Raw genomic sequence first — 12,542 nt, 5'->3', positions numbered from 1 at the left:
ATCAACGGGTCATAGTTTCCTGATTGGTCCATCTGTCCATCCCCAATTCCCCAAGGACGCCTGAGACAGTGTGATGTATTGCCCAGTCTCGGCGGTCCTTGGTCATGCGATGGATGGTAGCCGCATATTCTATATCTTTCGACGGTTTCCCCAGCCGCTGTGTTGGAAGACATCCAATCCGTACTAGTGCCAGTATATTTGGCTTATCTGCATCTCTACAGCTCCAATCATGCTTGAAAAGATATTCCGAAAACGGCCGCAGGATCTCTACGCGGAGACTGATCTGCCCAGGGAATCGGTCTCTACCAGGGAGCACTCGGAGAAAGGCCATGGCGATGTCGTCGACACGCCCGTCCCGCTTGTAACATGGCGATCGCTTGTCATGGGTCTCTTTGTGTCCATGGGTGGATTCCTGTTTGGATATGATACCGGTCAGATCTCGGGGTTCCTTGAGATGAAGGATTTCCTGCAGCGATATGGCCAAATTGGCAAAAACGGCACGTACCACTTTAGCAATGTCCGCTCGGGCCTGATAGTTGGCTTGGTAAGTCCTTGGCAGATGGCCTTGTTCTCACGACTCATGCTGACGGGCATGCATTGATAGCTCTCCATCGGCACTCTGATCGGTGCTTTAGTTGCGGCCCCGATTGCGGATCGCATGGGACGAAAATGGTCGATCAGTGCTTGGTGTGCTATTCTCTGTGTCGGCGTTACCGTGCAGATCTCGTCGCCCTCCGGGAAATGGTATCAATTCGCTATGGGCCGCTGGGTTACTGGGCTGGGGGTGGGTGCGCTGTCGCTCCTTGTACCCATGTACCAGGCAGAGTCTGGGCCAAGGCATATCAGAGGCTCTCTGGTCAGGTATGTTATACCTCCGCAGCACGTCTAGCGAAGAGGCTACTGACATGATGGTTGATCTAGCACGTACCAGCTTTTCATCACGCTGGGAATCTTCGTGGCCAACTGCATCAATTTCGGCACCGAAAAGAATACCGACACCAGCTCCTGGAGGATTCCTCTCGGGATCACCTACTTATGGGCTCTGATCCTGGGCGTTGGCATGCTTTTCTTCCCCGAAAGCCCCCGATTCGATTATCGACATAATAAGGTAGACGCTGCGATGAACAATCTGGCGAAGATCTATGGTGTTCCTCAAAACCACCGTGCGCTCCAAATTGAATTCGAAGAAATCAAGGAGAAGTACGAGGAGGAAGTGCGCAATGGAAATCCGACTTGGATGCAGTTCTTCAAAGCTCCGACCATGCCCCGTCGGGTGGTTGTCGGCGTCGCCTTACAGGCACTGCAGCAGCTGACTGGCGCAAATTACTTCTTCTACTACGGAACGGTTGTATTCAAGGGCGCCGGAATCCCCAACAGCTATGTCACGCAGATGATCCTGGGAGGCGTGAATTTCGGTACCACCTTTCTCGGCCTCTACTTGATCGAGCATTACGGTCGCCGCCGATCTCTCATTGTCGGCGCACTGTGGATGTTCGTCTGCTTCATGATCTTCGCCTCCGTGGGCCACTTCTCTCTGGACCGACTGCATCCCGAGAGGACCCAGACTGCCGGGGTGGTCATGGTCGTATTTTCCTGTCTTTTTATTCTCGGCTTCGCGAGTACCTGGGGCCCTATGGTATGGACGATTATCGCCGAGCTGTTCCCATCGCAATATCGAGCTCGGGGCATGTCCCTCGCGACGGCGTCTAATTGGCTCTGGAACTTCCTCCTCGCCTTCTTCACGCCGTTTATCACCGACGCTATTGACTTTCGATATGGGTACGTGTTCGCCGGATGTCTCTTCCTCGCGGCTGGGCTCGTCTACGTGGCTGTCATTGAAGGCCAAGGGCGTACGCTTGAGGAGATAGATACCATGTATCTTATGAATGTCAAGCCGTGGAAGAGCACGAAGTTCCAATTCCCGGCTGATGCTGGTATCATGCGCGGCTCTTTTGATAAGAGCAGTCACGCTGGTGCTGGATCGTCTTCTCACGTTGCCGAAGCCGAGAGGCCCAGTGACGATCACGATGTTCCTACGGTACCGGATGTATAGGCGGTTGCCTCAAGATGTGGTCCCTCCTTTCTGAGATCTATAACCGGTCAGAAGCTTGGGATGACTCGAATCTATTCCGGGAATGGGACTGTACTTCTAGTTGTGTACATCATGATCCAGTGATGGGAAATAGCGTTGTGACCCGAAAGATAACAAATCGTCAATGGCTTGTAATTCGCTAATATTATCCTATATCTCCTTTCAACTTGAATTCTGTCATTTGGAGCAGGACACGAGTTTCGACTTTTGTATGGGATCCCGACCCACTCCTATCGTATGCAATGCTCCCGGATTCGGCACTTCCAACACCCGTCATTCGCGTGACGGGACGGGGTTAGTCTCGAAGGAATTCAATGCCTGTGGGGAATATCTGACGGCAATGTGGTGACAGGGGTGAAAATTCATCTTCGGACTGAACCCCTCCGTGATGAAAGAAAGGCTCCATAATTCCGTGTCTTCGGGGACATCATCCTACGGACCATTAGGAATCGCCCAGACGGATTCACTGGTAAAGGCTACATTGGCTCTTGGCCGGATCAACCCCCAACTGGTTCAAGTTGACGTACTATTCCCCGTACTTCTATGCTCTATGCCTTTGAAATTGATCTATAGACCATCTATAACCCACGTATCCGCCCTGGGAAGAGATGAACCAGCGCGGCTATGGTCCGCCCCCAGAGCTTCCAACTTCACCGAGATCCCCAACTCGTGAGACGTCTTCCTCTAGTGGGGATTGAGGGAAACTCTTCAAATTGTTTCTTCGGAGTTCCATATTGCTTCTTCCTGCAGATCTGCTCACCGATTCGGGTTGGCCTGATTGGGGAAGCCGATCAGACCGCAGGGCAAAAGAACCCGACCAGGATATCCCAGGCGTCTTGTCAATCAGTTTTCTGTCATATCTGGACTGCTTTGAAGAATCAGAGCCCAGATCGGCGACTTTTCCACCGGTCCCTGGGCGGAGCAGGGTCCTCCGGCTCCCGGTGTAGAAGCAGCTTGTCACCAGATCAGCTTCATCAGCAACTCCTATTTCAGTGATTCCCGCCCAATGTGCCCCGGCTAAAGATGGATCCACTGCCCATTAGCCTTTGCCTTCCGGTAGACACCGGAGTTTCTGCGTCTTTGAAATATCTTGCGAAATGCCCCTCGCTGAGTCATCTATCGCTCAGCTTAGGTGCCCCTCCATGAGCTTTGGTCTCCCCTTAGCACAGGAAATAGTCTAGTGGGACTGGAACAGTTCAATTGGTACTAGGCCATCTACGCCGTGTAGAAATAGAGTCTTTCAATTGGCTCTGCCGTGCTTCTGGGCGCTAAAAATCGAAGGGACAACGTAGCTGGACGTAACTAGAAAACGCAGCGTCCGGGCTGTTGCGGGCCTGCCCCACCGACATCATCACCCCCACCAACAAATACCTCCTCTCGTCTCTCCTCCCACCTTCTTTCTCTATACCAATTGTCCCCTGAGTAGGTTCTCGTGCTTCTTCCTGAAAGCTCTCCGCACTGACTTTCTCTAGAATCTGTCATCATGGGTTATACTGATCTGGACCAGTTGGCGATTAACACCATCCGTGTTCTCGCGGTATGTCACCTTTCCATTCTCGCCCCGGGGGGATGCTCGGTGGAAGAGGCCTGGACGCGCAATCGGATCCCCTCCTTTTCCGATGAGGGTCTAGAGCTTGCTTCAGCCTTGTGCTCCTTTGTGGCTTGCCTTGCGCTTGCCTTGCGCTTCTAGTGGAATGGCATCGCTGACTCTGTTTGCAGGTTGATGCCACCTCTAAGGCCAACTCCGGTCACCCCGGTGCCCCTATGGGCATGGCCCCGGTGGCCCACGTTCTCTTCAACAAGTTCATGAACTTCAACCCCCAGAACCCCGACTGGGTTAACCGCGATCGTTTCGTCCTCTCGTATGTAGCTCTCTTCCGCGGCGCTAACCCGCGCCAATCAGCTCCAGTTGGAAAAAATCGACAGCTAACAACGTCAATTGTACAGCAACGGCCACGGTTGCATGTTGCAGTACGCTCTCCTGCACCTGTTCGGCTACAAGATCACTCTGGATGACCTGAAGAACTTCCGTGTAAGTAATAGAGCAAATTGCGAAGCTTCCGCAAGATGCTAATCTGCCTGTACAGCAACTCGACAGCATCACCCCCGGTCACCCCGAGGCCCACGATACCCCTGGTGTCGAGGTCACCACCGGTCCCCTCGGCCAGGGTTTCTCCAACGCTGTTGGTCTCGCCATCGCCCAGGCCCACTCTGGCGGTGTCTTCAACAAGCCCGGCTACGAGCTTTTCAACAACCACACCTACACCTTCTTCGGTGATGGCTGTGCTATGGAGGGTATTGCCAGTGAGGCTGCCTCCCTAGCCGGCCACTTGAAGCTGGGCAACCTGATTGCTATCTACGATGACAACCACATCTCCATTGGTAAGCCCACCGTGCAATATATGTCCTAAAGGGGTTGGAAAAAAAATATAAAAAAAAAAAAGGGTTGAACTAACTCCCCATCTGTCCAATAGACGGCGACACCAAGTGCGCTTTCACTGAAGACGTCACTAAGCGTTTCGAGGCCTACGGCTGGCACACCGTTTGGGTCAAGGATGGTGACAACGACCTCGCAGGTATCGAGGCTGCCATCAAGGAGGCCCAGTCCGTCAAGGACAAGCCCTCCATGATCCGCCTGACCACCACCATTGGTTTCGGCTCCAAGCTCGCCGGTACCGGCGGTGTTCACGGAAACCCCCTCAAGGCGGACGATGCTCAGCACGTCAAGTCTCAGTTCGGTTTCAACCCCGAGGAGAGCTTCGTCGTTCCCCAGCAGGTCTACGACCTTTACCACCAGCACGCTGCGGAGGGTGCTGCTAAGGAGCAGGAGTGGAACCAGCTCTTCCAGAAGTACCAGCAGGCTTTCCCCAACGAGGGTGCGGACCTTGCCCGCCGTCTCTCCGGCAAGCTCCCCGAGGGCTGGGAGAAGGCCCTTCCCACCTACAAGCCCAGCGACCCTGCTGTGGCCTCCCGCAAGCTGTCCGAGGCCGTCCTCGAGAAGATCCACGATGTCATCCCCGAGCTGCTCTCCGGCTCTGCTGACTTGACTGGCTCCAACAACACCCGCTGGAAGAACGCTGTGGACTTCCAGCCCCCCCGAGTACGGCATTGGTGAGTGGTCCGGCCGTTACATGCGCTACGGTGTCCGTGAGCACGCCATGGCTGCTGTCATGAACGGTCTGGCCGCCTACGGAACCGTCATCCCCGCCGGTGGTACTTTCCTGAACTTCGTTTCCTACGCCGCTGGTGCCGTCCGTCTCTCCGCTCTCTCTCGCGTCCGTGTTATCCACGTCGCGACCCACGACTCCATCGGTCTGGGTGAGGATGGACCTACCCACCAGCCCATTGAGACCCTGGCTCACTTCCGTGCTCTCCCCAACTGCATGGTCTGGCGCCCTGCGGATGGTAACGAGACCAGCGCTGCCTACTACATGGCCCTGACCTCCAAGGAGACCCCCCAGTATCCTGGCCCTGACCCGCCAGAACCTGCCCCAGCTGGAGAACTCCACTCTGGAGAACGCTATCAAGGGTGGTTACGTCGCTGTGGACACCCCCAACGCCGCTATCACCATTGTGTCCACCGGTTCCGAGGTCAGCATCGCCATCGAGGCCGCCGCTTACCTCAAGGAGAAGCACAACGTGGCCGCTCGCGTGGTGTCCATCCCTTGCTTCGAGGTCTTCGATGCTCAGGACAAGTCCTACCGCCTGTCCGTCCTGCCCGACGGTATCCCCGTTCTGTCCGTCGAGGCTCTGTCCACCATGGGTTGGGAGCGCTACTCGCACGAACAGTTCGGTCTGAACCGGTTCGGTGCCTCCGGCCCCTACAAGAAGGTTTACGAGAAGTTCGAGTTCACCCCCGAGGGCATCAGCAAGCGTGCTCTTGCCACCATCGACTTCTACAAGGGCCACAAGGTGCGCTCTCCCGTCAACCGTGCTTTCCAGCAGCTTCTGTAAGGGATTGCCGCATTGGCGTGAAAATGTTTCTTTTCTTTTCTTTTCTTTTTTTTTTGGATTTGTTAGTTTAAGAGGCGACAGCCCTGATGACTCGAGATTTTAAGAATGAATGAAATAGAACGAAGTCTAAGAATTTTAAAGCTTTGTTACTATATAATACGCCCCACACTCCCTCAACCCTCCCTACTCTGCAGTAACGTCGTAGACCATCTAGATACTCAGTACTGCGTCCCTCCCTCACAAATTCTGCTTCTGCAAATCAATCACCCCCCTCAACATCTCCCCCTTCTTCGTCCTCTCTTCAACCGATACCGAAGGCCCATACGCCTCCTCCGTCTGCCTCACAACCACATCCCTCCACCCTTCATTCTCACTCTCCTTCCCTTCCCCTTTGCCCGCCGAAAAATCAATCTGCCCCAAATCGCGCCACACCTCCCCGATCGTCGGCGCCAACTTCTCGAGAATCGCCGCAATGCCCCCCTCCCCACCCCCGGCATGATAGCTCTCAAACACCCCACTGCCCGCCCACCGGGGCCCCAGACTGGCCATCATCAACTTATCCAGATCCCTCACGGAGACCACCCCCTCCTGGACCAAATACACCGCCTCCCGCAGCAGCGCAAACGCAAGCCTGTTCCCCACAAAGCCCGGCATCTCCTTCCCCAGCACCACAGGCCGGTAGTGCTTCGACGCCGCGTCGCTGGCGCCCCGGACGCCCGCCGGCCCAGGCACGGCGCCGAAGTACTCCGTGACGAAGTCCACGCGCGGGAGCGCCGTGTCCGGGCCCGGCACGATCTCGATGAGCGGCATCAGGTGCGGCGGGTTGAAGGGGTGGACGACGAGCAGGCGGGCTGCGACGGCGGGGCCGGCCGTGGCGGCTTGCTGGGACGCGGGGATGCCGGAGGAGGAGCTCCAGAGGTGGGCGGTTGGAGGGGCGGAGTGGGCGACGGAGGTCCAGAGGGCTTGCTTGGAGGGCAGGCTTTCGGGGGATTGTTCCTGGATGATGGTCGCGGTGGTGACGGCTGCTTCGAGGGAGGGGGGATGGTGAGGCGGGCAGAGCGGAGGAGGGTGTCGACGAGGGTGTCCGGGGTGGTGTCGGGGAGGGTGAGGAAGGTGGGGAGGGATTCGCGGAGCTGGGTTTCGATGTCGGGGCGCGGGTCGTAGAGGGTGACTTTGGTGTCTGGGCGACGGAGGTGCAGGGCGAGCATTGACAGGCCGATGGTCCCGCCGCCTAGGAGGGCGATGTGGTGGGGTGGGCTTGGGCTCGACATGGTTTGATATATATATAACTGAGGAGGTGTGGTGGAATTGCGAGGATGACAGAGGATGAATGTGAAGCCTTTTATTCACTAGGCTCGGAGATGGGGATAGGATAGGACTGAAGGAGGCCGATACTACTGCGTTCGGAGAGGAATACTCGATGGTAGCAAGAGAATCAAACTAATCGCTGGATCCTCTTCGATTCCCTACGCGATTGCCTTACATATTGCGTGGTTTCTCTCGCGAGCCCGTTTTATGGGTCTAATTCATGCAAATAGGGGCATCGAGCCTTCGAATTATCTTCCGCGGCTTCCGCAGCGCGAAACAAAAGCGTGTCGTGAACAATGAAAGAGGTTATATGGAAAGTGGGGAGTGGAGTCGGTCAAGCCTCGGCTCAATGATTCGGTTACTTCGGATCTTAACGTCTACAGTAGATGCTTCCGCGGTATGTTTTTACAAGGCCAATGGCTTTCTTTTAATTGGTATTGCAGGCAAGGTGAGTGAGGATGTGGGAAGCTCGCCGGCAACTCTATACCAAAGCGGATCGGTCGGCATCGAGTCTGCGCGACTATTAGAATAGTGTCTTGTAGTGAGAATAATACAGGGAAAGCAATACAGCTGCTTCAACTTCAATTTTGTGATTCCATATGTGAATGGGGCATGATGGATAGGCCTGACGTTGCTTGTAGTTCCTGGTGGTACTCGAGCATGTCTATCAGGGCTAAGCTAGAGCGGGGACACTAGACCTAATATGTACCTCACTAAGCCAAATTCGGGAAAGTCACTATCGGTGAGGAAAGGTAAAATGTGGTGTAAACTGGTTTCAAACGCATGGTAGAGACTTCTTCTGGTATCTGGATGGTGATTCGGATGACATTGAATCCCAATCTGATACGAAGTATTCTGTGAAGTTCAAGTCAGTAGTCATCGCTATTCAGGACGAGATAGATTATATGTTTTTGCAGAAATCCGACCTATCATCTGACGTATGACGACCTCATGTCTCGTCTGATGTCTGTTCAGGTGATAGGATTGGACTCAATTACTTCCTAGGATTCTGTTTCATTTTCATGCTCTTTCTCTGGTTTGGCTGTCTCTCGTAGCCTGGCAACTATTGAACTTGTTCCCTAGTAATCTGGCTGCAGCTGAGGATCAGATAGATACTTGTGGATGCTTTCGCCCTCTCTGTTCAAAGGGAAAGTTAGGATTGTTAGAAAATTGAGTAGTAGTCTATTCAGTGGATTTGAGTTTCTCCAAGGTGGAGATTTGGGGTTCAATGTTGCCTCGAAGTACAGATGGGTTCTTTATTAGCCCAGTACTATGTCAGAGAAAATTAGGGCACCTGGCATTCAGCCTGACAAAACAAACGTACTCGTAGAAATGCCACGCCTATATTGCCTACCCGTCATCCCTCCTTTAGGGCTTCAGGCCCTACTCCTCCGGCCTAAACTCTGGACTACAGAACAATGAACAAGACTACGCCCGGGTATCGCATTCATCGTAAATAGATTCCATATTGGCACTCAACCCTTTTTGTCTTTTATACTAGCATAACCGAAATTTGAAGCAAAGCCACCCGTCCAATGATATCCATTCTAGTTCAAAGCCTTGCGAGCAAAGTTGGGGAGAACAAAGCTGGCACGGTGGATGTCGGCATTGTAGTAGCGGCACAGGCGCTCCTCCTCCTCGCGGGACCAGGTGCGGACAGGCTCCTTGAGGTTGGCGTTGGGGTCCTTGCTGCAGACCATGAAGCCGATCTGGCCGGAGGGGTAGGTGGGGATGGTGGTGTAGGCGTACTCGGCGACGGGGAAGACCTCCTTGCAAGCCTTCTTGAGGCCGGTGATCAATTCAAGGTGGAGCCATTGGTTCTCGGCTGTTGGACAAACAATGCAGGCCCCGTAACCCAGGCCCGACAAGCGGGGTTACGGGAGGTGGTGCGATGAAGTTAGCCAAATGTCATATCAAATCGGGGAAAGCCCGATGTCTCAGTTATCAAGGACTCAAAAATCGAAGTTCGTGGATGAAGAGGGGACGGGGTAAACACGCCGAGGGCTACACGCATAAAGGAAACAAAGAAATCAAAGAGATAAGAGAGACAAAGGAAAGGCAACGAACAACCTTGGGTGGTGATGACACCCCCCTCGCGCAAGGCCCCACTCAGCAGTTCGAAGTAGGGCTTCTGGAACAAACTCTCGGCTGGACCTTCGGGATCGGAGCTGTCGGTGATAATCACATCGAACTCGTTCTGGCGATTCTTCAGGAACTCGAAGCCGTCGCCGACGTGGGTCTTGGCGTTGGGGTGTTGGAATCCGATGCTCATGCCGGGGAGGTACTTCTTGGAGACACGAATGACGGCCTCGTCAATGTCACACAGAATGGCCTCCTTGACGGTCTCGTGCTTGACGACCTCACGCAGAACACCACCGTCACCGCCACCGATGACGAGCACCTTCTCGGGGTTGGGGTGGGAGTTCATGGCAAGGTGGGTGATCATCTCCTGGTAGGAGAACTCATCACGCTCGGTGCACTGGATGACATTGTCCAGAACCAGGACAGTGCCGTAGTTGCTGCTCTCAAAGACGAGGACATCCTGGTACTTGGACTTCTCGTGGTGCAGGATCTGGTTGACCTTGAGGTTCATGGCCTGGCCGGGCCACATGTCAGACTGCTCAGAAAACCAGCCATCTAAGATACGAATGGGATATGGTTAGCCGTCGAAGCGGGGGATTTCCAAGGGAGAGCAATTGGTTGCATGTCAATGTGGCGCGGGGTGATGGCGGGGTAGAAGAGACAAGAGCAACACTCGGGAATACATACCCTTGATGGTGGGGTGGGTGATCTCGCTCATGATGGATGGAAAGGTGGTAAAGGGCCTGAAGCGAAAGAATTGAAATTGAGGGAAGACGAAGAGGACGAGCACGAAGCATTCAAGAAGAAAAAGGCATCGGCGGAAGTTTGACTATTTTGGGCGAATTTTTTTTTGCTTTTCCAAGTGGGGACGCTTCGGGCCCCAGCGACGCAGCCCGCAAGCTCTTCCCATTGCTACCCAAATGCCATTTCTTGGATTTTTGTTTGCGCAAGACAGATGATCAGCCAAGATCTGGATGGATCTGGGCCTTGTGGTCCTTTTGCTGAGGGGCTGCTGGATACTGACGTCGAGAGTCCACTGCGGGATGATGCGGCGGGGTAGGAGTGACGAGGCTTGTGTGAATGATAAAGCTATAGATCGTATGATAGCTGGTCCTACCTGTTCCATTCTGGTCCTCCAGTGTCTATAAGACTCAGGTCCTCCCAATAGACAATTCTTGGAGATCAATTGAACCGCTGACCAGAATGGTACATGCCACAACGGCAGGGCTAGTCTTCAGGAACATGCACCCAATAAATTGGAAGCTGAGAGATTTGTGAGAGGTCTGCTATCCTTACCAGTCTAAAGTCAAATGGCGTCTCGCCTATCTGGATGTGCATAAAGCCTTGTCTGAAAAGCGGGCACAATCACGGCTAGCAGATTTATGGGAAGCGCGGGATACCAATCAAACTGCAGCAGTGCACACGCTTGCGATAGGAACTGCATACAGGGAGCCACATTGCCAGGGAAAATGACGCACTGTGGGGGTTCCGATCTACAAGTGCTCGTAAAACCGCGGACGGCAGAGCTGGCTGGCTGACCTCCTGCATCCGCACGCAAGACGCAGGGCCCGCCAGGACTCGACTCATCTCGCTGGGACCTGAATAAGATCATCAGCACGCAGCTCAACTGCAACCGCTCAGTTAGCCGTTGGGTCGCTAGGACTTGATGAGCACCGGCAAGACCTGGATCAGATCACTAGGGTTGGCTCGCTATTGGCACACTCCCCAAACAACATCGCCCGGGCCTCTCATCACCAGTACTTTGGACGTCACTGGAGTTCCTGCAGATCACCCCTCCAGCCTAGCCTCATTGATAATCCTGGAAGTTTCCCTCCGAAGTATGGGCATGTTTGCCGACCATGCGAGGCCGGCTTGGTTTCAGCCGAACGCCCTCCTGTCGCATCTCTTCTGTTATATGCCCCGAGTACTGTAGCCCTGCTCTCCCAACAGACGCTTCCTATATTACATTCAAGGCATGCCCTTAGAGAGTGAAGATGGACCATAAGATCATCAACTAGTAAGAGTGGGGCGGTGTCCCGCAATCGGCCAATCAGAACTTCCCAATTCACGCTGACTGGTCATTCTGTATCTTCCCAGGTCGATCGACCAGTGATCTCAACTACAATCACGAATAACAGTATGGAATTGGAAAGAAACCTTTCAAGGACAAAGGAAACCTTCAAATGGTCAATTGCTTTCTAGTTACTGTACAGTTGATACAGCCGTGCGTCACGGATATCCTATGCGCACTCGGTATAATCCAAATTCAAACGAAATTACCCTCCGACACCAGACACGCTTACTCGGCCTCTTGAGGCTCAAGCATACGACCGGGCTTGGAGTTCAGGTACTCGTTGCTAGAACAGAAACGAGTCAGCAAAAACAGGTCCTGGCCGTGCAATCGCCGGGTTAACCCAGGGTCAACCCAGGGCGGGGGGGGGGTTCCTTACCGCTCAATAGCCCAGTTCATGGCGGCGTAGGCAATGATGAAGGGAGGCGCAACGTAAAGGACCTGGTGACGGAAGCGGCGGAAGGTGTTGAAGATGGCAGCGTGACCGGCACCGGCCAAGGGGCGCTGACGGTTGGACGACAGGGAGTAGGTGGCAATGCGCTGGGGGGTAGGGCAGCCTGAAATCCAGCACATTAGTATCAGATTCGACTTGTCGAGAGCTCTAGTGTTCCTCGTCTGGATTGTTTATATCGGATTGGAGAGAGGAGAGGGTCCGGGTAGTGTGCGGGAGCGAGTGTGACATGGCTCAATTCACATACCGAGTTCACCCCAGTTGCCGATGAAACTAGAAGTCAATTGTTAGCTTTTCAGGAACCAGATGATCGAGCCGAATTGAGGTCGAGGCAACAGCGCTTCTGGAGGGGAGTCTTTGTCTGGTTGCTCGACCAAGCGGGTTCACCCGGACAACCATCGCCTCTCCAAGCCACCAACAGGACCTTGGAAGGGAAAGGGAACACCTACTGGCCGTTCTTAGGATCGACAGTGCCACCCATTGTGAAACGAGTTCAAGCGGTAGAGCAAAGAGAGAGAGATGGGAGAGAGAGTGCAGGTAAGGGCGGATTGAGGAAAAGACGTTCGAGGTCGGGAACGAAGTTG

The 12,542-nt window shown here is 54.1% G+C and overlaps 5 protein-coding genes across 5 annotated transcripts; 2 read left to right on the top strand and 3 right to left on the bottom strand.

Moving 5' to 3' along the window:
- Window positions 1-229: 229 nt before the first annotated feature.
- Window positions 230-2,053, top strand: N7468_002575 (sugar porter family MFS transporter; the record flags this gene model as incomplete). Its single annotated transcript, XM_058471872.1, has 3 exons — window positions 230-544; window positions 605-861; window positions 922-2,053. 3 exons carry the CDS (start codon window positions 230-232, stop codon window positions 2,051-2,053), a joined length of 1,704 nt encoding a protein of 567 aa, XP_058335013.1.
- Window positions 2,054-3,575: 1,522 nt separating this feature from the next.
- Window positions 3,576-6,040, top strand: tktA (transketolase tktA; the record flags this gene model as incomplete). Its single annotated transcript, XM_058471871.1, has 7 exons — window positions 3,576-3,629; window positions 3,812-3,954; window positions 4,040-4,124; window positions 4,180-4,474; window positions 4,567-5,192; window positions 5,245-5,478; window positions 5,576-6,040. Coding segments are annotated over 7 exons (1,902 nt in total), but the record flags the coding sequence as incomplete, so codon positions are not given.
- A 243-nt stretch (window positions 6,041-6,283) lies between these two features.
- N7468_002573 (uncharacterized protein) lies at window positions 6,284-7,317 on the bottom strand (the record flags this gene model as incomplete). Its single annotated transcript, XM_058471870.1, has 2 exons — window positions 6,284-7,012; window positions 7,123-7,317. 2 exons carry the CDS (start codon window positions 7,315-7,317, stop codon window positions 6,284-6,286), a joined length of 924 nt encoding a protein of 307 aa, XP_058335011.1.
- A 1,584-nt stretch (window positions 7,318-8,901) lies between these two features.
- N7468_002572 (spermidine synthase) lies at window positions 8,902-10,154 on the bottom strand (the record flags this gene model as incomplete). The annotated part of the gene is made up of 3 exons (XM_058471869.1): window positions 8,902-9,179; window positions 9,422-9,991; window positions 10,124-10,154. 3 exons carry the CDS (start codon window positions 10,152-10,154, stop codon window positions 8,902-8,904), a joined length of 879 nt encoding a protein of 292 aa, XP_058335010.1.
- Window positions 10,155-11,735: 1,581 nt separating this feature from the next.
- N7468_002571 (ubiquinol--cytochrome-c reductase subunit 8) lies at window positions 11,736-12,439 on the bottom strand (the record flags this gene model as incomplete). The annotated part of the gene is made up of 4 exons (XM_058471868.1): window positions 11,736-11,793; window positions 11,887-12,064; window positions 12,206-12,231; window positions 12,408-12,439. The coding sequence occupies 4 exons, from the start codon at window positions 12,437-12,439 to the stop codon at window positions 11,736-11,738; spliced, it is 294 nt and encodes a 97-aa protein (XP_058335009.1).
- Window positions 12,440-12,542: the final 103 nt, after the last annotated feature.

Source organism: Penicillium chermesinum (genome assembly GCF_028974085.1).
Source record: "Penicillium chermesinum strain IBT 19713 chromosome Unknown utg000002l:1.0-5270490.0:1.0-5274688.0, whole genome shotgun sequence".
Classification (NCBI taxonomy): Eukaryota; Fungi; Ascomycota; class Eurotiomycetes; order Eurotiales; family Aspergillaceae; genus Penicillium; species Penicillium chermesinum.
This window is presented reverse-complemented; position numbering and strand designations above follow the sequence as displayed.